The sequence below is a fragment of the Anomalospiza imberbis genome, chromosome 4 (assembly GCF_031753505.1).
Source record: "Anomalospiza imberbis isolate Cuckoo-Finch-1a 21T00152 chromosome 4, ASM3175350v1, whole genome shotgun sequence".
Lineage (NCBI taxonomy): Eukaryota > Metazoa > Chordata > Aves > Passeriformes > Viduidae > Anomalospiza > Anomalospiza imberbis.
The window spans coordinates 52,037,010-52,061,921 of record NC_089684.1 but is presented as its reverse complement, the minus strand read 5'-3'; the positions used below and the strand labels follow the sequence as shown (position 1 = coordinate 52,061,921).

General features: G+C 44.3%; 1 protein-coding gene and 1 long non-coding RNA gene across 6 annotated transcripts in view; both read right to left on the bottom strand.

Moving 5' to 3' along the window:
- The window catches only part of MSANTD1 (Myb/SANT DNA binding domain containing 1), a 45,575-nt gene extending 25,133 nt beyond the window's left edge, over window positions 1–20,442 (bottom strand). For 2 of the 5 annotated variants that reach the window (XM_068188555.1, XM_068188557.1), the window contains exon 1: window positions 8,992–9,090. Coding sequence is in view for 1 of the 5 variants with exons in the window: in XM_068188554.1 (XP_068044655.1) it covers window positions 8,992–9,084; window positions 20,363–20,378 (109 nt within the window). In the remaining 4 variants the exon portion in view is untranslated. Of the gene's footprint in view, window positions 1–2,083; window positions 2,233–8,991; window positions 9,091–20,362 lie in introns of those variants that run through there. The other 3 variants (XM_068188554.1, XM_068188556.1, XM_068188559.1) reach the window with 3 other exon arrangements.
- Window positions 10,599–12,995, bottom strand: LOC137472971 (uncharacterized). Its single transcript, XR_010998535.1, has 3 exons — window positions 12,916–12,995; window positions 11,740–11,843; window positions 10,599–10,696 (listed from the first exon to the last, which is right to left on the bottom strand). It is a non-coding gene; the product is annotated as an uncharacterized lncRNA (long non-coding RNA).
- Window positions 20,443–24,912: the final 4,470 nt, after the last annotated feature.

Here is a 24,912-nt window from a genome sequence, read left to right as displayed (position 1 = left end):
GTTTGCAATGATTAAATGCAACGCCAGTACAGACAGGCTGGGGAACGAGACAGTGGAGAGCCGCAACTGTGAAAAAGGACCTGGGAGTCCTGGTCAATGGCAAAAGCTGAATATGAGTCAGCAGTGCCTGGTCAGACAGGAGGGACATCCATGTCCTGGGGTGCATCCTTGTGGATCCCTTCCAATTCAGAATCCTCTGTGATACTATGATCCTCTATGAGAGAAGAAATACTCTGTGGGAGAGGAAATATTCTTCCAATTCTTCTGAAAAGCTTGGCCAGAGAAGATAGGCTAGGACTAATGGTCAGGAGGAGAAGCTGCCTTTTTTTCTCATCCATGAAACCAAGAGTGAAGCTGCTGTGCTCAGGAGAGTGCTGGGAATGAGGAGCTCACCCAGAGGTAGGGAAGCACCTTGCAGGCAGTGGTGCCTGGCTTAGGAACTCCAGCAAGGTCCTTGCACTGTGCAGTCTGCCAGTTCCCTTGGGTGATGGGGTCACGGGGGTTTGCAGAGGCTCAGAAGTGACAGAAAACCATAAGGCTGTGAACACAGAGCCACCAGGTCAGTGTTGTGGAGCTGCACACAGACACAGCTCATGCATCCTACTGCCTGTGAGGGACTTTTAATGATAGAGCACCATTTGCAAAGGAAGCCCAGAGCTATCCAAACTGCAGGAGGGTCAGTTACAAATACAGAACAAAAAAAAAAAAAAAAAAAAAATCAGGCCGAGGAAAAACAGTAGCTGTCTCGAGATACATAAAAAAGGGCAGTCCCTTTCCTTAGAGGGCCTGCAGCTTAATTGGGACATGCCACAAGGGAAACAAACAGGAGAGACCAGAAGGAACAAGTGACAGCAACACATCATTGAGGAAAGGCCATTGCATAGTTGGATAGCTTTTATGTACATCTAAAATAAATAACACCTGCACAGAATTCTAACAACAGAAATGGGTGCTGTGGAGGAGGCTGGCTGAAGGGAAGGCTGACGTGGCTGACACGGGGCAGAGAAGATTTTGACAACACTTAGACCAAAACAAAGGAAAATAAAGGTTTCCACATAAAAGCCCTGCCACAGGGCTGTCTGTGTGACAGGTCTCCCTGATGGTGGAGCAGGGCACTGGGCAGCCAGGAGGACTGTATTCTGGGAAGGTGCAGGTGAGCTGGAGGAAGCTGGAAAGGTTTTTTTATTTCATTTTGCAAGAAACATCCTGCTTAAATTTCACTGTATCCAGAACATATCCCAAAAGCATTTTGATCTTGCTGAACTGGCAGATTCTGACCAAAAATATCTCTTTTGCCTATTTTAGTAGTAACCATGGAAGCCAGCTTTGCATCGACATTCAGTTGGAGAGAGGGTGGCGAGAGACAGCGAGGTGAATGCAGACAAGCTGGGAAATGAGGCTTCAGCAGTTTTTGTGGTCAGATCGGGAAGCATTAGCAGGCAAGGGGGAGAACTGGAATTACATGAGGCTTTAGAAGAAGGAGCTCATGGACTGCAGGAAACCTAGAGAATTCACTGTTTGGAGAAACCAGGTACAGACTGGTATGTTCATAGTAATTAGATTAAAAATTACAATACTGAGATTTTTTTTTTTTTAAGTTTAGCAGAAGCACAGACACATGTGTTACAGACCCTAGTTTAGCATATTGGAGAGGGAAAAAAAAATTCCCTTATGTCCAGAAGGTACAAGTAATCACTGCCCAAACGTCTGGCACTTACAATATTATGCAGGCAGGATGCCAAACTAGATGGACTTTGAGTCACACATGTTCCTAAATTTTCAAGCATATGGGAAAGACATCCCATATTATTAAAAATTTAGTTATATAATATTGAAAGCAAAGTACATCAGTGCTACATACTCCCAATTTATAACAAACTGAGAATTTCCTAGATTTCCTTACTCTTATGAAATAATATGCAGGTCCTTAGCACATGGAAGAGCTCTGCAGTATGTAGTATCAGACATACTCCTTTTCTGGCAAGCAAGCAACAAATCATATTACAATGAAAATCGCTCAGTTCCCAGTGAATGGTTTCCCAAATCCCACTTGAAAGAAATTATTTTGGCCCTGCTTACTTACTGGGGTTAATCAATGAGTCCTCCTGCCTTGTTTGACTTACAGCACATTTGAGCAAGTTACATGTTAAAAAGTGTCTAATTCATTAAAAACTGTTCCTACAATGCTATGCAAATATTGCTCTTCCAGAAGCAAATTCCTCTGAGAACCTGTCCTAAACACTTCTCTTTAGACATAAACCGTGAGTTAATCCAGTTTGGATTTGAGATACATCACAAAAGAAGAAAAATAATCCGCGTTGAGCACAAGTCTGCCCTGTGCCGAGCGCCGTTCCCGTGACTCAGCAGGGCCGGAGGGAAAAGCCGTGTCACGAAAAAACAGATGACGGCAGCTGGCTCCACCGCCGGCTGCCGCACCGCCTGTGCCCCGGCGACGGTGAGCGCTGCTGCTGTCAGCCCGGCTCGCTGCAGCGTGACAGGCAGTGGTGTTCGGGTAAATGCCAGCAGGAGGTTAGCGCTGATCGGTCCCTCAGCCAGGGGCCCGGCTCCGGCTCCGGCCCCGCGGGTTCGCGCAGCGCGGCGGGAGCGAGCGGAGCGCTGCCTTCAGCGAGCGGCTTCCAGCTCGCTGCTCTCCCGGAAAGAAGAGCGGTGCGGGCCCTTTTCCAGCAACCCCAGAGGAGCTGCAGTGCAAGTTGCTGGCAATTCGCTGCCAGAAGCCCGGCCTCGCTGCTCACAGCCCGCTACTGGCTTGGCAGCCGGCTGCATCCACCTCCCAGCCGTTTGCATCCCCACCCCGTCTGTCCCTGACTCCCTGCCGAGGCTGGCGATGGACGTGGGGAGGCCGGACCAGCCCCTTGTCAGAGCTGCCCTGAGGCCGCAGCCACGCTGCAGGTGAGCCCAGCAGCTCCCGGGCAACACCTCGCACCGTGGGGGACAGCGATGGGATCAGCTCCTGCTGCCCTGCAGTTTAATCACCCACGGGCTTTCAAAATAAAAAGCATTAAAATCCAAAGATGTCTGCCAAATGGAGAAGGGCAGGAGCTTTTCTGGCTGTCTTGCATTTCTGCTTGGGGACCCAAGCCTACCCCCAGCTGCAGCCCTTTCCCCTAACAAGGTTCATTCAGCTCTCCAGCCCCTCAGAGGAAAATTTAAAGATTTAAAAAAAAAAAATTCAGATAAAATATTTAGGGCACTGGAGATTTTCATATCACTTCATAAAAGATTTAAATACTAAAATGTAAAATGGTGTTTTGGGTATTACTGTAAAGCAGCCTCAGGAATGGAAATTCAAGAAAAGTGTTGTAACATATGAAGTTCAGACAGTACTCTTAAAAGTATTCTTAAAAGCCTGTCCCACCTGAGAGCTCCCAAAAATGTAAGTAAAACCAAATTCACCAGCATCCTCATGCTGTGATAGAAAACTAGCATATCAACTTCAGTGGCTGCTAATGGAAGCTGAGACTATAAAAGAGGCAGATGCCATTTCTGGGATGGGTTAACAGCAACGATGCCCATCCCACAGCATCCATGTCCTGACAGTGGAAGCATATACATCTTGTGAGTGAACTACACTTTATTCCCAATGCCATGCTCAAATTCTTTCGGGGCAGTTAAGTTTCCCTGAGAGCTGCTGATGGATGGGGCCTGTGAAGTCCTCTGTGGTCTGTGTTTGCAAATCCTTCCCCCAAAAGGATGACTTTACCTTTGTGCAGATGATCCACACAAATTCTTCAGCTACCACAACACTGGACAGCATTTCCAAGACAAAGACAGGACTGGGAACTTAAGCATCAACTCTCAGGTCTCGTGATAGGCAGGAGGATGCCTCATCTCAGTGTAGAAAGGTTTATTGCAATATGCATGTCTAACATTGCCCCTTTTAACACAGAGCTTTGCAGTATTTGGGGTCCTGTGATCCTGATGCCTTTAGAGGCTACCTAGAACAGTGTTAAAGGAATAAATAGGTATTTATTAAAAGGCCTTCAAAGGATACATCTTGGGCAGTACAAGAGCCCAGCCGAGGCTACACCCAAGATGGACTCCAGGTCACAAATTTTCACACTTTTATAAGGCTTAGTCCATTTACATACTGAGGTTAATTGTCCAGTTACAGATGCAGGTTATGAAGTGCCATCCTCCCAGATTGGTCTCCTCAATTTGCTGTTTATACTCTTTGGGCCTGAAGCTGCAACAGTGCACTTGATTCTTGGGCTGGAAAAGGATTGTCTGACTAAACTGCAAAGAGAACTTGCTAACACTTTACATGAAATTCAGTCACGCACTAATGCAGTACAGAATCTGGAAAATATGAAAGTTAAAGCTTGAGGCATCAATCCCTCTTGGTTAACGGATACAGTCTTTTCCTTGGTCATCCTGGGGACAGCCAGGAGGGGTCATCTACCCCTCTCACCTCCAAGTGTGCCCCTCCAGCCAGGACCCAACATCTCCCCTCGCTGCCTTCACCGTGAGCCTGCACTGCAATTGCTGTTGTGTTCCTCATTGACTCCTGGCTTCTTCCAGATGTTTTCCCCTCACATTGACTCTCTGCTCTTTATCACACACTACTCTGCTCCAATCACTCTCCACCCACCAGGGTTCAGTTTATATTCCAGCCTTAGCATGCTACTCTGATCCAGGCATTATCTTCCATTGTTCTGGCTAAAACTAAACAAAGGAGTGTATCCTTGCTTCCTCTCTTGGCTGCAGTGCAATGCTGCCAGCAAACTCATCAGCCCACAGCCCAAGGACACATTTCCCAGCTGGCACAGGAGCATTTTGGCTAGCCTGAGAAAGCCTATCTGCCTCCTTTCATAAGTTCTCCTGAACTAATGCACACCCACAAACCACATTCAGATGCAAACTTTGCCAGATTCAAGACCAGCTGTCCAGTACCACCAGTGGTTTTAAAATCCTGCCTGGTGCTTTTCATTCAAGGTGGCATTCAGTGTTGTAGCCCAGAAGATGTGCCCCAAGTGTAGGTCTGTGCAGGGAAAACAGAATCATTTTCTTGGCAATAAATACCCACTGCAATGTGGTTATTCACAGAATCATAGACTATCTCAATTGGGAAAGGACCCATCAGGATCTTCAACCCCCTGCTATTCACAGGACTGCCAAAAACTGAACCATGTAACCAAGAGCATAGTTTAGACGCTCCTTGAACTCAGCCAGGCTTAGTGCCATGACCACTTTCCCAGGAGCTTGTTCAGTGACTGACCACCTTCTCAGTGAAGAATCCCTTTCTAATGTCCAATCTGAACTTCCCCTGCTGCAGATTGGGATGCAAGCAAAGCTAAGACTACACCAAAAGGAGTGACGGTGTATCTGCCATCATCCATTTCTCAGCTGAGTCAATTATGCAAGTGCAATCAAAAGGATTAATTTAAATTATGGATTAACTGGCCTCAGTTCGCCTGTGGCAGATTAGCAAGCACTCAAATGACTTCTTTTTGGCAGAAAAACTGCCTTCAGTAAGTCAGCAAAGATTTTTCTGAAGAGTAACAAAACTGAAGAGCGACGGACCAGATTTTCAGTACTGGAGAGCTGAACCTGTTTCCAGCTGAGCTTCTTAGGAGAACAGGCATATACAGCTTAAATAAGAAACCTAACTGGGATGTTTGAGGGGGAAGTGCAGACCTGAAGTGTATGGAACCTAAAACCACCCAGATGCAGGAGACACATGGCATGAAAATGCAAGTACAGACAAGCTGTGTGAAGGGAGTCCATGGCAGATGTGAATGGCACCAGGGAATTCTAATTTCGTTTCATCCCTGAACATTCACTTGACAGATTTCTGCACAGCCAGAAGGATCCCCATGTTCTTAGCAAGTCTTCAGTTGCGCAGAAGGTTGGGATTCTTTTGTTATAAAATGTAGCTTTAATGACTGTAGGACAAGGGACCTAAACAAAGAAACAAGGAACCACCATCTGATTGCAGAGAAACAAGACTAAACAATTTACAGAAAATCAAACCAGTTCACAGCACAGCGTCTCATTTTCTTTTAGTGGCCAGTGTTTTCCATTCTCTGTGCAAACAGGAGGACACATTGTGTTTCCCAGGGGAGGCACTCTCGGCAGCTGCTATTAGAGGCAATTGGCCAACTCCAAAGGTCCTAAAAAGTCAGCCCATATCACTCCCCTTACTGCAAAAACTACTTGGACTGGCTTTAGCTCCTCTTTTGCTGTGGTTTTAAAAGGCTGTTGCCTGATCCACAAACCTTGCCAAGCAAGGGCAGAAAAAGTACAACTGCCTCTTGTCAGCATCTCACCAGCCGTAGAGATGAAAATATTCCCCAGGCTGACTTTAATGCCCAGTAGCAGTATCCCAGTGGCTGAAGCCACTCAAGCAGACACAGGCAGCAGTCTAAAACATCCAATGCTCATGTCGTGGTTTTCTCCATTTGCAGCTTCTTTCCTCTGCACACTGCACCTCATGATAACTGGACAGGCAGATTATATTAAAGCCCATGCCTACACTGTCAAATGATTTCTCATCAAGTCTCAGCAGGAACTAATTGAAGATTAAACTAATCATTCCTTAAGGCCTCTTCTGGAGTGTTTTATCACTTTTTGCGAATCCATTAAGGAGAACTTAAGTGAAGTGCTGATCTAGCAGGACCACTGAACACACAAGCTGGAGTGACTGGACAGCCCAAGACACATGGAGAAACAAGGGCTTCAGACATTCTCTATAAATGAGACAAGACTAACCTAGCAAAACGGCAATAAGTGTTTTCCAAAATAACATCCTGCCTTCCTGAAAACAAAGGAGCAAGTCTGACAAAGCTGCTTGATGTTACACAAAATATTCCTGTGGAATTCTCTGATCTTCTCTGCCTAAAATCTGAAGAATACCAGAAGCAGCCACCAATTACCAGCCACTGTAGCTTGTGTTGATCCCTGCTTTAACCTGCTTCCACAATAGCCAAATTCTTCCATCGACAGATCTGCAGCTTCATCCCTGACCTCTGATCCACCCAGCGCCTCTCTGGGTATTGTACACAGCTATCAGATAACAACAGCTGACATCCAGGCTTCCTCCAGCCTCGGGGTAAAAGCCATAACCACTGGGGCATGGCAGACCCCCAGATGAAAAAATTAATGTATTTTTCTGCATTGCCTTGCAGGGTTAAAGGAGTCATTTATCCAGACATGAAAGCTGTAAGAAAGGTCTAAAAAGCTTTTTTTTGTTGTTGTTTTTTTTTGTTTTGTTTTGTTTGTTTGTTTGTTTGTTTTGTTTGTTTGGTTTATTTTGGGTTTTTTTTTTTGTGTTTTTTTTTTTTTTTTTTGTTTTTGTTTTTTTTTTTTTTGTTTTGAAGGAAGAGAAAACACCCATTGGAATGGCAGAACCAGACGCTTCACTCAGTAATAAAATTCATGGTCCCAAAAGCAGGATCAGACTTACACTTACTAGCGTTTGGTTTGAAAAAAATACACATTTTCAATCCTCTTCTACTGTAAAAGCAGAAGAGAACCCTGAATACTGGTCACCACAACTATCAGGATTATTTTGAGAGTATTGTATAGAGCTCATTACTGTAAATGTTTTAGAAATGTTTTTGTGCTATATTCTACTCTGCCTCCCTATGTTGTTTTTATCTTACAAGTGAGAACTCCTTAAGGCAGGCATCACAAACAAGTTCCCATCTAAGCATTTAAAATACTACAGGCAGTGTGAGTTTCTGGAAACAGTCAAAGTTTCTGGAATCACTCTCACTTTTAAGATAATTTAGATGCCTCTCAATACTTTCAAAGTGCTACAATGCAAGAAAGCAAAATCAGCTTTGGTTTAGATTATTAACATAATATGATTGCAGTGCACTCAGAAATGGAAAAAAAATCAACTCTCTTTCACTCCCAATTGCTCAATTCAGTATGAAACCACAGTAAAACTGTAAGCAAATCTTGTGAATAAGGTTTTCATTTGAACTTGACAGAGAGCCATCTGTGTTGCTATTTATTTACACAGACACATCTAAATACACGCAGTTTTCATACACATATATATATATGTGTGTGTGTGTGTGTGTGTGTGTGTGTGTGTGTGTGTATATATATACACATGCTCATTATTTTACCTGGTTGCTCACTAACAGTAGCTATTCCAATGTAAGTCTTGGAAGAGAAGAAAGAACAGCTGAGGCAAGACCAAACCATGGCCTCACCATAGAGCCCAGGGCTCTACAGCACATTAAACCTCACAAAGTAGAAGAGCATTGTATTTTCCCTCCAAAAACTCAGAAATGCATTGCATGTCCTTACAGACTGCACCATGTCAGGACAAAACCACGACTACTAAAAATCAAAGCCATGCTTGGATGCCACAAGTTGTTTTCCTGTGTCCTGTAGTGTTACATAAGCATCACCTAAAAAAAGAAATTACTTTGCCTGTCTTTAAAGCAATATTCTCATCAAGGAATTCTGCAGGTAAAAGCCTGGGGAAATATTAAGTCCAATATGGACTTGCAAGAAGGCCTGTCCTCCATGAGGCACAAAAAGTTGCTGGACTCATAAAACCATGAAGAAAAAAGTCAACACATTTTAAAATACACCCCTCCAGCCTACTGACTAAAATCTCTGAAATGGTCCACCCAGAGAGCACCCCCAGAGCCAGTGCATCCGAAGGAATCAAATGGTTCAAGCACAAAGCCCTGGCCAGTTAAACCCTGTGAAAACTCAGCTCAGTGATCGCAGAGAGCAGGCGTCACATCAGGGGCTCCTCTGCCCAGGAGGTACCAACCTGTGAAGTGACTCCCTACAAGGGACTGAAACAGTGACCAACTTGACCTCCTCTGGATGAAGAGAAGACAACACAGCACCTTCTACACACTCACGAGTTGCAGCCCTGAACCACTTGTCTCCATTCCCTTCCCCAGCTTTCCAGAGGAGCAGAAGGAAAGCACAGGCTCAACCCACAAACCCGCACGTTTATAACTGTAACAATTTTATGGTTTGGAAGAAAAGCTTCAGTACCTGCTGTCCTAGGAACAGAAGATCCTCCATGAGCCTTAAAGTCAACACAGGACTCCTCACAGCAGATCACCGACCCAGAGCAGAGCTTCTCATCTGGGGAGAGAGAGTTTGGCAGGACAAGGCTCCGTGTGGGGAGGGGAGTGAGGAGACATGTCCTACCGACCCAGAAGGGTCACCCGTGCTCTGCCAGGGCTATCTTGAAAAGGTCTAGAGAGGTGGGTTTGGTTTAGTTTTCAAACTCTAGCCTTTCAAACTGCACCAACAAAGGCCTTCCCTATTCCCCAGTCCCATCGTAAGTAACGTGAATCAGCCCACAAGCCTTCAACAAACTCATTCCTTTGTGCTGAAAGCTGCTCACTTGAAGCCTAAAGAATATGACAGACACTCTCATTTGCACATCTCAACACTGCAAACCAAAGATGTCTCTTTAAAAGTCATTCCAGTCTCACCCAAGGCACCCGCAGGTTTAATTTTTCCCGACTTTTCTCATCTGCCCAACTTCTCCATTAGCAAGTTAACACTCAATGCTCAGCCTGCTGTCCTTCAGAGGATCACAAATCTTTCTTTAACATATGGTGGGTCCTGAAGGTACTGTAAAAGCCATTTTACACAAGGACAAGGCAGAGTCAAGAAAAGGGGAAAATTTCTAAAGTTTTTAAATGACTGTGAAATGGAAGTAATTTTCAAAAGATAATTGGACATTCCAGAGCTGAAGTTAACCTTGCACGTCCTTCAGTCACATCTCACAATAAAATGCCCTCAATTCACTTCAGGCAAAGCCACAGAGGGACCTGAAGAGTATCACAACAGGAAATTCCAAGTCTAAAATACAGAGCTAAATAAGCCATGACTTCTCCCTTCCTCCAACCCAACAGTCCACTGGAACCAACTTTTTCACCAAAAGAAGGTATTTGGGTACCTCAAGTTTCCTTTCCTCCGTGCTGAGATCCACACATTGTGGCCAAGCTGAACCCCTCAGCACTGATGCCTGTGAAGCTCCCTCGGATCTGGGGAGTCCTGGGCACAGCCAGCTCTCCTCAGTTGGCTCTGGGGTCGGTGTGAGGGAGCAGTCACTCGAGTTCCATTTAAAGATGTGGCTGTGGGAAGAGGGTGTGGCTGGGGTGGCACCAAAACAGCACCCGCTGCCGGGGCAAGGTGGTTGCAAGCTCTACCTGTGGATAGAGGCACTGGGTTTGGACTCTGCCTCCAGGGCTGGTTTTGATTTTTATCCAGAGATGTTTTAATGCAAATTAAATAGTAATCAGCCTTAGGAATGCTGCCAGATACCTGCTCCCCACCTCCCTTTAGGTAGGCAACAGTCAGGCCCCCACTTGCTTCTCCTCTCCGTGTCTGCGAATCCTTTTCTGCACCATGGCACAGCTTCAATAGGAAGGGCTGAGAGGTTGCCTACAGCCTGGGAAGGGACAGGTGGATTTGAATATCCCTTGGGAGAAGGAGAACCCAAACCCAAGTTTGACCACTTCTGAGATGAATATTAAAACCATTAAGTTATTATATGAAAACCACCACACCAATAATTTGTATCTTAAGCAGCAAGTGCAAGGCTGTGAGCTCAGACCTGAGCAGCAGGGGCAGGTTTGACTCCCCTGGCCGGGTTTAGAGGCTGCAGAGTGTGGGAGCTGCTCATGGGACGCAGCATGAGAGCTGGCATGGGGATACAGGTGGGAAAAGGGTCTCCAGGAGTCTGAGCAGACACCAAGAAAAGGACTGTGGAGGGAACCAGATCCTGCAAACATCTGTTCCCACCATTTGAAGTCCTCACTTTACTTTAGGGTTAAAATGTCAAACTAAAATCTCTCTTATCGCCACCAAAGTGCTTTTACCTTGAATTTTTAAGTGTTTGTTTAAGCTGAGGTTAAAAAGAGTCTGGGCTTCTTGACTGCTAAGCAGATCATAAAACTCTCTGGGGTACAATAGGCTATAGAAAGTTTTCTAAGTTTTCCCAATGATTGAGTGCCTAGTTAGCTTCTTGCACCTTCTTCATCCTCAAACTAAAAGAGCTTAGCTGCAAAAGTTTAACTGAAGGCATTTCTTAAAGGCATCTTAAAGGAATTTTGAGAGTAGCTGTTAAAAATACATTGCTAGCCAATGTGATTTTATCACAAGCCAACACAATAAAATATCAGCTAGCTCTACATTTTTTTGTTAGGAAAAAGGCTTTAATTAAAGAGCAAGTCTACAGGTGTGTTTTAAAATAGTGTGAGCCTGATTTTCTTCAAATTTGTTGTTTCTTCCAATTCTTTAGATATACATTTGAAAGAAGAGAAGGGCAGGCAGCACTATTTGGAAGTTGCAAATAAGTATTTTGAGAAAATAAATACATTTTAATCTCACAGAAACAGACCAACCCTAAAAATAGGAGGTATGAGGTAGAAAAGTTATACTTTTTGACAAAACAGAGGAGGTATCCCTCTAAATAGGGATAGGTGAAAAGGCTGAGTAAATGGAAATATTTGCAATTAATTTTAGATATTTAGCAAGATAGTTTTGTAGGTAGATGTGTACATGATCTCCAGAATTTGTTTCAGGCCCATTCAGAAATAAAACCTGACACAAGACTTGGATTTAGTTTTCAGACTCATCTCGGTGACACAGTCATTAGTTTATCCAGCAGCATTAGAAGTGAACAGCAAGTGCCCTAAACTTCCACCCACAGACTAAGAAAGTGAGAGGTGAAATTCTCTGTCATTCCACGCTGATGATTTTTAGACAGAATTTCCCACTCACCTTAGCAAGGTGATAATTAAAAAATCTGTGCCAAGGAACACAACCTCCTCACTGGACCCCCACAGCTCTGAACACACCTGCTGCTGGAATTTCATATCCTGTATCTAGAGCATCACAAAGTGTGAGGGACACTTGTGGTAGGAAAGAGTACACAGTTGCACAGAGATTAAATTCTTTGGAAGTCCTTTTGTTTAATTTTCATTCTAAGGAAAAAGATGAGGGAATCCTACATTTTGCTAAGTGAACATAAGGACACAGGCACAGCTTATGATCCATCCCGCCAAGCAGCTGATGGCCACAGAATAAACACCACACTGTTGTGTCTCCAGTGGCTTGCTACAGTTAATTTTTCAGCATTTGCAATGGCGTGGGAGCATTACAAGGTTTAATAGTGCTTTTGTCTTTTAGAGAGCAATGCCAGCCAATCCTCCTTGCACTATCACATTGCTTAATCAAATATCTAAAAATTAATTATACCACATGCCAATACAGAGTGCAGTCTTACTGGCCCTAAATCAGGGTTGGGTTATGCTTTTGTAACTCGTATTCTCTCTAAATATGCTCAACTTGAATGAGCTGTACCCTCTGCCTGTTGGGAAGGATTTCCCACGTGCATTTCACAGGATGGATCCACACCCCACAGGAGATATCTGAGCTCAGGCTTTTTTTTTTTTTTTCCCCACAGAACACCAAGGTGCAGATCAGAGCTTGCCTGATATCCACAGCAGTTGCTGTGTTATCTGCCAGTGTGTGTTCTGCACCACAAAGAAAGAGAATCCAGACTGCAGAAAACCCTGCTGCACACACCTTCCCTGAATCCCGTCGCGAGGAAAGCCACTGTGCCCACTGTGCCACTCTCCCAGCATGGGCTGCCACCCAAAGGCAAGGCTGGCACCACCACCACCCTGACTCAGAGGCAAGCAAGCTCTCACTGCCCTGCATCCCTCCTCCTCTTTCACATCTCAGTCGAGAACTTTCCTGCTTGGCACTGGAGCTCAGCATTGATTTAAGTCCCCACAATTTGGCAGCGTTTGTTTTCTCAGACCAACCACCATCATTCTCCCAAAACATGGAAGGAAGCAAAGATCACGTGAGGAAAATCCAAAGCTCCCACACAGCACTGTGAAGCTCTCCTGCAGCCTTCAGCAGCCTGTCCTTCCTGCCAGCCTACAACACCTTCCACCCCTTCAGCCCAGCTCCTGGGCAGATACTCTAGTGAGAAGGACATTCACTGCAGAGCTCCATCAATGACACAGTTGCTTCTGTGGTTGCAAAATACAGCCAAAATCTGAAAAAAAAATCCCCTCGAGTTCACACTTCTGTCTAGGTCAGTCACCAAAGGTGCTCTACGTAAGCTGGAGATTGGGAGTTGGTACAGCACTCAGTAGCCCTAAGAAGCAGAAACTCCCAATGAATGCTAAAAAGACAGCTTCTACTCAGATTCAAGCTATGTCCATAGACAGAAAGGGTGGTTCATCAGGAGACTGGTCTGGCCTCTGAAACAAATGCATCACATTCTAAATATTGCTTGATTTGATCACAATGGGTGCCTTTTCTGGGCCTGGCACTAACCAAGATAATCCTGTGTGCTTCAAACAAGAAGCAGCATCAGAATTGCCAATGTCTTTTCCATAGACCAGGGCAGCAGCTCACCTTTTTTCTTCTGACACAGTCAGAGAGTGCCCAGAGCCTTCCCAGTAGTTCCTCTGACTCTCAGAGAACAGTATCTAGGATGTATTGTAATAGTATAGATCTAAAATGGTTATGTGGATCACTGAAGGCATCTTCCACTAATTTGGGATGCATTTCAAGAACTTTACAAGCAAGAAAACAACATGCATCAAGAAATGAAAATGAAGGATTTTTTTTTTTTCCTACATGGATTAGATAAAAAATGTTGGCCCACTTAAAACAGACATCCTCAATTAAAATTGTACCTGGCTACAGTGAAGTAGTGGTCTTCTTATGACTGATTCATTATTGCACAGACTTGATTTTCAGTATGGGAAAAAAGGGGGTTCACTGGTATGAAATTGTTTCTCAGATAAAGTAAGGAAAACTGATATAACAAGAGGGAAGAATTCCTTTAACTACGGCTATATGGGGGAATTGGTCAGCCTAATTATTCTGCAACAGAAACAACTATGAACTCTTCTCTCCCAATGATTATCTCAACCACCTCTCTGAACAGTATGAGCAAAAAATTCCCCAGTACCTTCCTTCCTTTAATGAGGACTATGGGAAAGAGCCAAGACATCAGACACTTTACATGCTTACCTCTCCCCATATGTCCCACAGATGCCAAAACTCAAAAATTTCCTTTCCCTGATGTCAAAATAAATATGAAAATGGATTTTCACAAACATAAAAGAGACGGGGAAGGGGAAATTGGGCAGCTTTTCAGTGGATATGATAGATAATTCAGATGCAACCCAAAACAAAATTGTTTTAGAATCTAGCTCAGTTTTCAGGATGAGTGACACTGCTGAACAAGGGGGGAAGGCACAATAGGTGGTGTAACAAGAGTAGGACAGCTGTCTACTGACATGTAGGCAGAGCTGAACAAGCTCTGTGAATTCAGGGACCAGACAGTTCTCTGGCAGCCTTTGAGAAACACATGAAACACATGAAAAAGCTGTGTGCCATGGTGCCAGCAGGAGGAGAGTCTGGACACGGTGATCACAGGGGTCCTTTCCAACCTGTGGTTAAATCTCTTGGCAGAGAAACCCTCCTGTGCCTGTGACCATTCTTGCAGCTTTCATATGTCCCATTTCTACTTCTCTATTCCAGACACAGTTATCACACTGTGCAACACTTGGGTACATCATGGATTTACACACAAACCTTTTTTTGGTTTTATTTTAGGTCTTCTTTGAAGTGTTTTACATCCTATTTATCCTCCTGATCACTCCTAAGGATTGAGCTTATACCTTCCAAGACCTACTCACAGCGACAACAAGATATTTTCCTGAATAGTGACATCTCTGTGGATGCCTGTGTACACTTCTTTTCCCTTTCTGCATTATTTTGCAGATGTCTAGATTAGGTGAAAAAATGAAGAATATTCACAGCAAGCTTTAATTTTAACCTACCTTGAAAATTTCTTAATGGTGAGTTTGTCAATCCTCCTTTTTTCCCTAGAGCTTTAATAGGTAATTTAACAATAGAGAAACCAACAGAGATCCATCACCACCTGGTGATGGCCTGCAATTTGAAAAAGGATGACTCAATCCCCACCCTCTGTTTTACCTAAATAAAACCATGACCAGTTCAAAACTACAGGAACATATTCCCTTTTATATCTTGACTGTTTAGGGGGTTTGATGACTATTGCTAAGGGACCTGGGAAGTCTAGCTATGCCTAATGAGCTGAATCACCTCTGGCTGCTGGGCTTCAAAGTACACAGGTATGTGACAGCTTCCTTCTACAAAATTCATTTTTGCCTTGACCCAATATGCCACATTTACAAGTCTACATTTACTTTCTATAAATTTGACCAAGGCAGGCTCGATTTACCCTGTACCCAGCCCTTTAATCATTGCATTTGCCACCTTCATTTGCTACATCAGTTTTTTAGTTCATATCAAAGGAAACCATTAATTTAAAAACTCCACATTTGGGACTCTTGGGTGGCTACCATGGCTACCACCTATTTTTATCAACAGTATTACGCATTTATCCAATTGTTCTAAACCTGTTCTGCTGACACTTCAGCTTAAAACACACTTTTAGATGCTTTCAGATACCAAAATTCTCCAGAAAAGAGAGTTCCCTGAGATGTTTTATAATGAACAGTAAAGCAAAGATTTATTTAGCCTTGCTGTAACAGCCCTGTGTATTCTGAGTGTTCTTATTACACTGCAATTGCCTGTCAAGCCTGCTGATGGACAGGCTCCCTACCCTCCATGTGTTTGCAGGGGTTTTCTCATTGTTTCCAGGAGTTTTGCAAGTTGCTCCTCAAAGTTGATTTTACCTGCCTTGTTTAACTTGCCTTCTTTAACTTGCCTGTGTGCTTTTTTCTATTTTCTTTGTTCAAATACAACCTCCACTTTCTGATAGATGTCTTTGTACTCCTAACATCATTCTGCTCTTCTACTGAATACCACCAGCTTTTCAGAGTCCTCCTCAATCCTTTTGACAGAAGAGGATACATGTTTCTTTGAGCTGATATATAGAGTTTTCTCCCCAGCTGCCTGTTCTCTGCAAGTGTCTTGCCCTTTTGGCTGCTCCTTTGAACAGCAAAATTCATATAATTATTCATATATTTACCCATTCTACCTCTTAAAAATTGTATTGTTGGCACAGAGACAAGAGAACTGAGTTTGTCATGGTCATTGCACATTGCTCTGGGTTAAAATCAGTATTGTCTTTTCCCCATTACATTAAATCACAGAATCATAGAGCAATTTTACGGTGTTTCACACCCCTGCATTGCATTCCCTGTTGTCCTTCTCCATTTCTGATCCTCAGTTCAGTGTCTTTGGTATTTCTCCATTCACCTCTGCAGAGAAAGGCCCTTTCTTCCCTTGGATTTCAGTCATCTCTCTGGATAACAAGCGCCTCAAACAAATACCAGTCTCTCCTCCAAATTAAATTGCTCCACTTGCCAAGGCAAGGGCAGCCCATATTTCCACAACAGAGTCCTCATATTTTCTCAGCCAGCATTTTGATGGAGAATTTTCCAGACAGTTTCCTGACCCTGTTTCAGTCATCACTGTGCAATGATATCGATTACAAACACAGTCAACATCAGTATCAACACTGCCACCTCCACACCTCCCCAAGACAAGAAATGTATTCCTCTAGCCTTTTTTTCCTTTGTTTGCCACCAGAAAACTGAAGTTCCCTGGAAGGGCAGTTTCTTCACACCTCCAGGATAGTTTGGATGACAAGCCTAAGAAGATTAGCTTTTGTAATGCTTTCTAAAAACCACTGTAAGGAGGATCACTGACAAGCATGACTGATTTTCATCCAGGAGATTCTAGCATTGTTACACTATCTCATGCATTTATTAGGATTTCATTTCCTTCTGGAGCCTCAAGGGAAATTTCATAATCAGCACACCTGGTATGTGTAGTATAAATAAGTAAGGGGATGCCCTCTCTAATGATCTGTGCAGAAAGGCTGTTGTGCTGTAAGAAACGGCCTGGATCAACCTTGTTAGAAGAAAGAACTATTAGGATTGTAAGATCCTTTCTATTTCCAGACTCAAACAACCTCATGAACATTTTCTGAACCAAATGGAGTCAAAGTAGTAGGACCTACTCAATCAGTGTGTTTATGAGTTGTTTCAACATTATTCTTTCTATGCTGTCAGCATAAATGGTACTTTGTCACCATTTTTCTATCCTACAATTTAATTTATTGCTTGCCTTAAGAAAAAAGATCATGACACCAATTAACTTATAATCACACCAAGAAAAACAGTTTATGTGACAAATCTGGCAATAAGCCAGCCCTACAAACTGGTTTGCTGACAAAAATCCTTAGGGCAGATCATGTAAAAGAGGATAGAAATCATGAGATGCCTTCCACAATCAGCTTTATCTGTTCAGCAATTTGCAAGGGCAGTAGTTGTTACAGCCCAGGCTCTCATGGTCTCTGGTGGTTTTTCCTCACAGAAATTAAGAGCATCAAAGTCCTCACAAAGTGGACATTACTACAAGAAGGAATTATTTTATTACCACAAATGGATAAAATATGCAGGACATACAAATTCATGTCTGACAGCTCACCTAACTTGGTGGTAGCGTCTGCACAACATTGATCTGAAAGAGTTCCTTTGATTGGTTTAGGGATTTTTTCCCCTGAAAGTAAAGCCCCTCAGTAGCTGGACATAGATGGTACATCTAGGAACTTTCACTTTAATGCTTTATGCCTTTCTCTGCTTTACCAAAATTACCCTTTGTTCTGAATTCTTCTTTCTGCTACCTTTGATCAATCCCTTGTCTTTATCTGTATTTACTACTTACTCTACAGATCCCTCATTGGAAATATTTCTTTTCTTTCCCTATATCCAAACTCAAGTTTTACTTTAAAGCTTCTAAAAAAAGTTTTATCATATCATGTGCTTCACTTTATGGTGCCATCTGTAACTAAAGTACAGCACAGTAAATGACATATTTGTGATTTGGAATCCAGTTTTGCAGATAACAGAGGTTAAGCAGCTCATTTAAATATGCCTCTTTGATACATAACTGAAATAGATTCAAACACTCAGATTTGCTCACCATCATTCCTGCCACTTTCCAACACATTAATTGGATATAGGAAGTCACATCAAGAAAGTCAGCTTCTCATCAAGGACTGTGTTTCAAATTTTGAATTTTTTTACAGCTGAAAAAATTATAATGAATCATTTGGCACTAGAATATTAGACTTGATATGAACAGCACCAGACATGCAACATTGTGTAAACACACTCTCACCCTTTCAACTTTCCCAGTTACCTCAGATCCATCTAAAGCTCTTACATGTTTTTCTAAAGCAGATTTGAAAGACCTATGACTAATTAAATCTATTGCTATTAGAGTGAGCAGTCGATACTTAAATTAATTTTTTAAGGAGTATGAACCATAAGCATATTCATCACCAGAGTTTCTCTCTTTCTGGAAGATAATTGCATGCCATAATTGGCACAATTATGGCATCTGATGGGGCACATCCTTACACCTGCATGTTGCTTCAGGGTGACTCTGCTTGCATGCAGGAGTCCTCTAGAACCTCCAGTCACAGCATGATAAAGCATCACAGGATTACAGTCGTTCTGCCAAGACAAGGACTCACCTTAACCTTCTAACTTTGTCTTGGTAACATGGAAACCTTACCCCTCAGTTTTGAAAAAGAGAAGGAAAAAGTTACCCAGGTAGAAGGAGCCAGGCAATGATAGAATTCAGTGTTTGGTTTCAGTGCAGGCCTCTTCTTACCCTACACAGAGCAGCAGGATGCATGGGATGTGTTAAACCCATTGCAGAAGGCTCAGCAAAAAGTGGGTTCCAGTTTAGGGGTGGTAGTGGGTGGGCTCTGGCCATGTCTGCAGTGAACAGCCTACAAGCCAATCTTCCCAAGCCGAGCAGTATTTTCCCCGCTTTGAGAAGTAAATGTGGGATTAGAAAAGGCACAGAATGGATTTGTTTCCATGGAACAAGCACTTGACAGCTTCAGGTGCTCCGTGCAACTCAAGACTCACCTTTCTCCTCTGCACGCTCCGGTGGGATGCCCCTGCCCCGACCCCGCTCCCCTGAGCCCCGTCCCCCTGCTCTGCTCTCAGGGGCACACAGTGCCAGCCCACTGACACCACCGTGCTGTGAGTGCTCCCAAGCCCTGGGGACTAAGGGGTTAATCCGGCTGGCAGGCATACATTGCACCGTGCTGAGAGCATTCCACGGGAATACCATCCTGAGCCAGCAGCCCAAAGGAATAGCCAACCTGACAAACTCTGTGTCCGGCCCACAGACAAATGCTTTTGGGAGTAGCAGCAATAGGGCATTTTGTGGGGCACTCAGGAACCCTTAGAAACCCAGGGCACGGAAAACCAGCCATTGTATGGACAGCTGCATGGGGGGAAAATCCCTGGAAAGCCATTTATGCAGTATTAGCTCTGAAAGTTGCACTCTGCTTTAAGCAGACTCATTTCGAGTTCTACCACCTGTTTAAAAGGCAAAATACTTCCTCATTCCTTTTCAAAGCTGTGGCTCTGTGCCCCCTTCTCTCTGACACACACTTAGAGGAGAGCACAGAACCTGTGGCTGTGAGGAGCCCAGACACTGATCCCTGTCCGGCTTTATAAACCAGAGCCGGAGCAGCCTCTCAGGAGCTCGCTGCAAAAGCAATTGGAACTGCAATTAACAGCAGCACATCTTAGCATAGGGAAAGACTTCTAACTAGAAGCTAATTAGGAGGGCAAACACTGAAGCTTGTTAGCTGAGATGCTAATGAGAATTATACTTGAGTGGCAGCAGACTAGCTATTCAGAGTTAATTAGAAACCTCAGCTGATAGTATATTGCTCTTAAGAGCTTTCAAAACAAACAACTGGAAAAACTGTCCCGCAGCTAGGGATCCAGCAGCCATGCTGAGTAATTCATGGGCAGCCAGAAGATCACACTTAGGGATCAGGCTAATTTAACAGCAGTGGGAATGGAAGAGAGGAGGTTTTAGGAGGTGTGTGCTCCCGTGGATTTTCAAAGGATCTGCTCATCCGTGGGTGGCAGCCCTGCTCCTGCATCACGCCGTGCTGGTGAAAGCAGCACCCAGCTGCACCAGAGGGCGAGCAGGGAGCTGCCACATGCCCAAAGGATCCTCACCGGCCTTGTGCAGAGGTGGGCTAAGGACCTGGGCTGGCTCAACAGCATCGGGCAGCTTTCCTGTCCCATTCCCAGCCTCTCCCACCCAGCCCTCAGCTCTCATCCAGGAAAGCTGCTGCTGGGAGCTGTACCAGGTGAAGCTGCAGCTGTGTGCAAGTTGCTCTCAGCATGCCTTTGTCTTCCTGGGGCACGGGAGGGGTTTACTCTCCCCCTCTCTTTGTGCAGAGAGGGGGCAAAGAGTAAATCAGGGCACTTAGAGGGGAAAAACCTGTTAAATGTAACGTGGCTGCAATGGGGATGGTGAAGTGTGGCCTTACCTGGGCTGAGTTGCATGGCTGATTCCTGCTCTGAGCAGAGCCAGGGAGGCTAAGCGAAGGGGCTGCGTGTTTAAATGTTTCCTCTGTGCCTGATTGGAAGCACAAGAGCCAGTCAGGGGCAGGGGAGAGGCTGCTAAACTCAAAGTAGGTTGCTTGTTTCAGGAAAAGGTTGGATACTGGAGAACCTCCACACCGCGCTCATGAAAACACATGAAATCATTCCGTCTCACAGAGGACAGAAATGCTCCAGAATAATTGGGGGACTTTCAGTTTTGCAGAGGCCCTGTTTGCATTAAAACTTGCAGCAATTTAAGCAAAACCTGGTTTTAATTCTATTTATTGAAACCAATTGCAAACCCATGTGGATACTCTTAAACAGATTCAGCTTTCCAAAAGAAAAAACACTGCAAATCAGATTTCAATTAAAGCACAGAGGAGCATCCACAAACAGTTTTACACCAGTGTAATTAAATAGATTTCAAAGTTTAACTTTAGTTTAACTAACAATTTCAAAGTTTAACTTAAAACAAATGTGACTTTTAATGCAGATGTGACCTGGCAGTCTCTGGCTGTTGGTATATGGGAGGGTAGGGAACTTTGCATACTGAAACCTCCCTGTGAAAGTCCTGGGAGTGAATAGCTGTAAATACACCCTTCACACAAACCTGTAAGTATCTGCAGTAGTCAGTGTGAAAGTATAAAAATTAAGAGTAGACACTAACATTGTGTCTATAATCCCTACATCCATTTCTTTCATAAAGGAAAAAAAATCCTGGTGCATAAGCAGTATCCTTAAGAGACAAATTTACTTCACTAGAGCTTTGGGAACCTTCATTTTCACTCAGTGTATTTGAAGCAAGAGTCCTGGATTGTGGTTATTCAGGTTTAACAGGACTTGGAAATGCTGACTGAAGCTAGAGGCAGAATTCCCCCCACACCAGTGATGTAGCTCTGGCCTTGACCACACTGCAGCTCGCTGGAGATCATCCCAGCCACAGCCAAAGGCTGGGCTCAGCAGGAGCAGTCCACTGGTGACCAGGACACGATGGGGGATTTCACAAACCATTTTAAAACCCATTTCAAACTCACCAGTGGCTGGTGCCTGCCATCCCAGAGCTGGATGCATGGCCTGGGGGTTGCCTTGCACAGCTGCTCTGGGTTTAGTGAAAAGTGTAATAAGCTGCTTGGCAACTCAAAGCAGGCTAAATAAAAGCAGCAGAAAAGATTTAAGTAACTCATATTAATGCTTCAGAGACGATTTACCAGTGGGTAACTAAGGGTAGGGATAGTGGTACCTGTAGGCAGTGCTAACAAACTGCCTGGACACAATCCAGCCAGCACAGCACCACGATGAAAGGCAGCTGCTGTCCTCTCCACTCCTCACCACCTAGGGCTTCTGGTAGATTTTCCCTGTGTGAAAGACTGTGAAAGGAGCCTTCCCAGAGCTGCAGCCCGGCTTGGAAGCAAACCAGGGCAAGGCTCTGGGTGTTTCTAGGGTTTATACTGCTGACAGCAAGCGGGAACAGGTGGGCAGAGCTTGGATTTGGCCATAGACTTGTTTGCATCTTCCCTTTGTGACCATCCCAGTGCCTGGAGTGGAAGACTGGGACACTGATGTCAGACACAGCATCATCCACAGGGTATGTGTCTCCAAGGAGTACTGGACAGTAATTTCAGTGCCTGAGCTGACAGTATAAAGTACGTACCCATAAACTGACCACGAAAAGGTCAGTTTAGCTAAGACTGATCCTTTTCTCAGAATCAGAGCTAAAAACTGAGTTCTCTGGGTACTTTAATGTTACCTTGCTAAGCAATCTCCTTGCTCCTCAGACTCCCCAAGCACAGCAATCATTTTCCCACAGGGATTCAGGAGGATGACACAAAGTCCTTTAACATCCTAGCAAGCAAACTGCAACTTTCCCCATTCGTTATGTGTGCCTGTTGCCATCTTCCCTCTGCAGGGATAAATGTTCAGCTCTATCCCTGAATTTCAGCTATTTGCTGTCTCCTGACTGTGAATCCCTTTCAGTACTGCTAACTTCACACTGGCTTGCACACAGCATCCAACTCCACAAGAGCCCAAATTTCCTTTCAGGCTGAAGATCTCCTGCTGTAGCAGCATCAGCTCCCCCTGCCAAGGAGCCCTCCCTGCCAGCCCTCCTCTCCTGGCCCACGCTGTACACCTGCAGCAAAACTACATAATCTGTGGCAGATTTTACCTCTTTTTCTCACCCAGAACTGGGCTGCTGCTTGGCTTGCATTGCAGCTCCCTGGGGATCAGTGTTTTAGCTCTGCAGGACATACTACCCCAGGTCTCTCTCTTGTAATGGTTTTAATTTTTCATCATGCTCAGAGCACTGCCTGCTGTCTCTTAAGCTTTCATATGCACTGGGGAATTTCTTTTGCTTGGCAAATATTCATGGGTTTATCAAAGATTATGTCTGGGTCTTCTAATAAAGGGGTTTCTAGTAATGCCTCTGAATTGACTTTTTTTCCCCCTAATTCGCAGTCTGGTCTCTCACAACTGACATAATGCCCCAAAATTGCAACACTGCACCTTTAATCTTAGATCACTCACCAGTCCTCTTTTTCTTCAGGGAAGAAAAGAGAGGAAAAAAAAGGTAGTATCAGGAGCAGAAGTCTCTTCTTTGTTGAAGTCTTTGGCCTCAGGTCAAGAAGGCTTTTCATGGGAAAGCCCTGCCTTCCCTGGAGAACTTGCATAAAACTCCATTCTCTGTTGCTACCTTCACCTCCGTGCCCTCCAAAGGCAGGGGCTGTATCTGTTTTCCTGTGCTGCTTCCTTCCCTCCACATTTATTTTTTGCTAATCAAGTACAGCTATTGCACCATGCAGGAGGTGACTAAAGGAACTTTCAGCCTAGAGAAACTAGTGAATTATGATGCTGCTTTCACTATTCTATGAATTATTAGTATCTGTTTTGTCTGGCTATGTATTGCTAAAACAATTTGGCCATAGTTTAATATAGGTAGGTTTCTACTTTCACATGTGTTAAGCAGTTCTGTATTTTTGGCATGACCTGTAATCCCAGCATGCTGGAATTCCAAATCACCCTGTATGCCACTTATTCTGTCCTTACCACACAGCAGTCACACTGCCATTCTATTTTCACTCAGCTTCCTGCAAGTTTCTCTTCTCTCACACAGGCAGAGGAAGTCCCTGGACCCCACACGTCCATTTCTGCATCCCTGCCCTCTGTGCTGATGGCAGCAGTGCTGCTTTCCCTGAGCACATGGCACTGCTGTGCTCTTCACTGATCTTTTCTGCTGCTTTGCACTACTCCCACCTGTGCAGTCTGATTCTCCACTTGTGTCTCAATGCATTTCTCTTCTCTAACTTTATTCGTTGCATTTTACATCCTCCCCTTGATGCCTTTGTGTCTTGCCTTTGTACAAACATAGGAGCTCTACTCAAAGCACTTTCCATTATGTCTCTGAGCTACCTCACAAATTTCCTCTGCTTGCATACTCCCTTCCTTCCCAGAAGTTCCCCATAGGCCCTGCAGGCCGTGGGAGACAGACGGGAGAATCCACGTGTGTGATTCCGGGCAGAAGAAATTCACTGTGCCCATGCTCTATCAAACAACTGCATCAGTGCAATGCTGGGGCAGAACTAACACATCCTGCTCCTCACTGGGACTTCTCATCCTGGCCTTGATTCTGTAAGGGCAGCACTTGCAGGGATCACTGCACTCACATCTCCCCAGTTTATACGTGTGCAAGAATCACTGACGTTAGTGAGCCAACACCAAGTTCAAGTACTCTCCAGCATTTTTGCTCAAGTTTTTATTCCCCTTAATCACTGCTGAGTTCATCTTGAAGATTTGTGAACATCTTGCATAGCTTGGCCATTTAAATGCTACTTTTCCTGATTCTTGTTAATACTTGTCAATTTTCCTATCAAAACTCATTAAAGGATTTTTCCCTTCATTTTTCAAAAATAGGATTTTCCCTTAGCTTGGCAAGCCTATTCCTGTTCCCATCCTAATCCTGCTAGAGAATGTGCATTGCTCACAACCCTTAACAACACATCTACTCTTTTTCTTGCTTTTCCTTTTTCTGCATGTCTGGCAGATCTGCAGCTTTACTCTTGTAAGCTGAATAAAGCTCAGCTTCTGCACCCATTTCTTTTCCTGCAAGTCCAGCTGAGGCAGAAAGCCTTGGAGCCTTCACTGTGCCCTCCACTCACAAATCAATTCTGAATTTCTGGTTGTATCCACAGACAGACACAAGAGCTGCCACAGCCAGCTCACATCTGCCACTGGGTGCAAGCACAGGAAGGTACCTGCTCCAGAACAACTCAGTTTTATTCCTGTGAGCAGAGGCCATATATCCACATGGAAGACAAGGTGGTGATCAGCAGCCAGCATGGATTCACTAAAGCTAAATCAGCCTTGACCACCTGACTGCCTTCTACAAAGGAACAACTGCCTGGATGGCTGAGGGGAGAGCAATGGATTCTGTCTACCTTGAATTCAGCAGGGCTTTTGACACCGTGTCTCACGACATCCTCGTAGGCAAACTCAGGAGTTG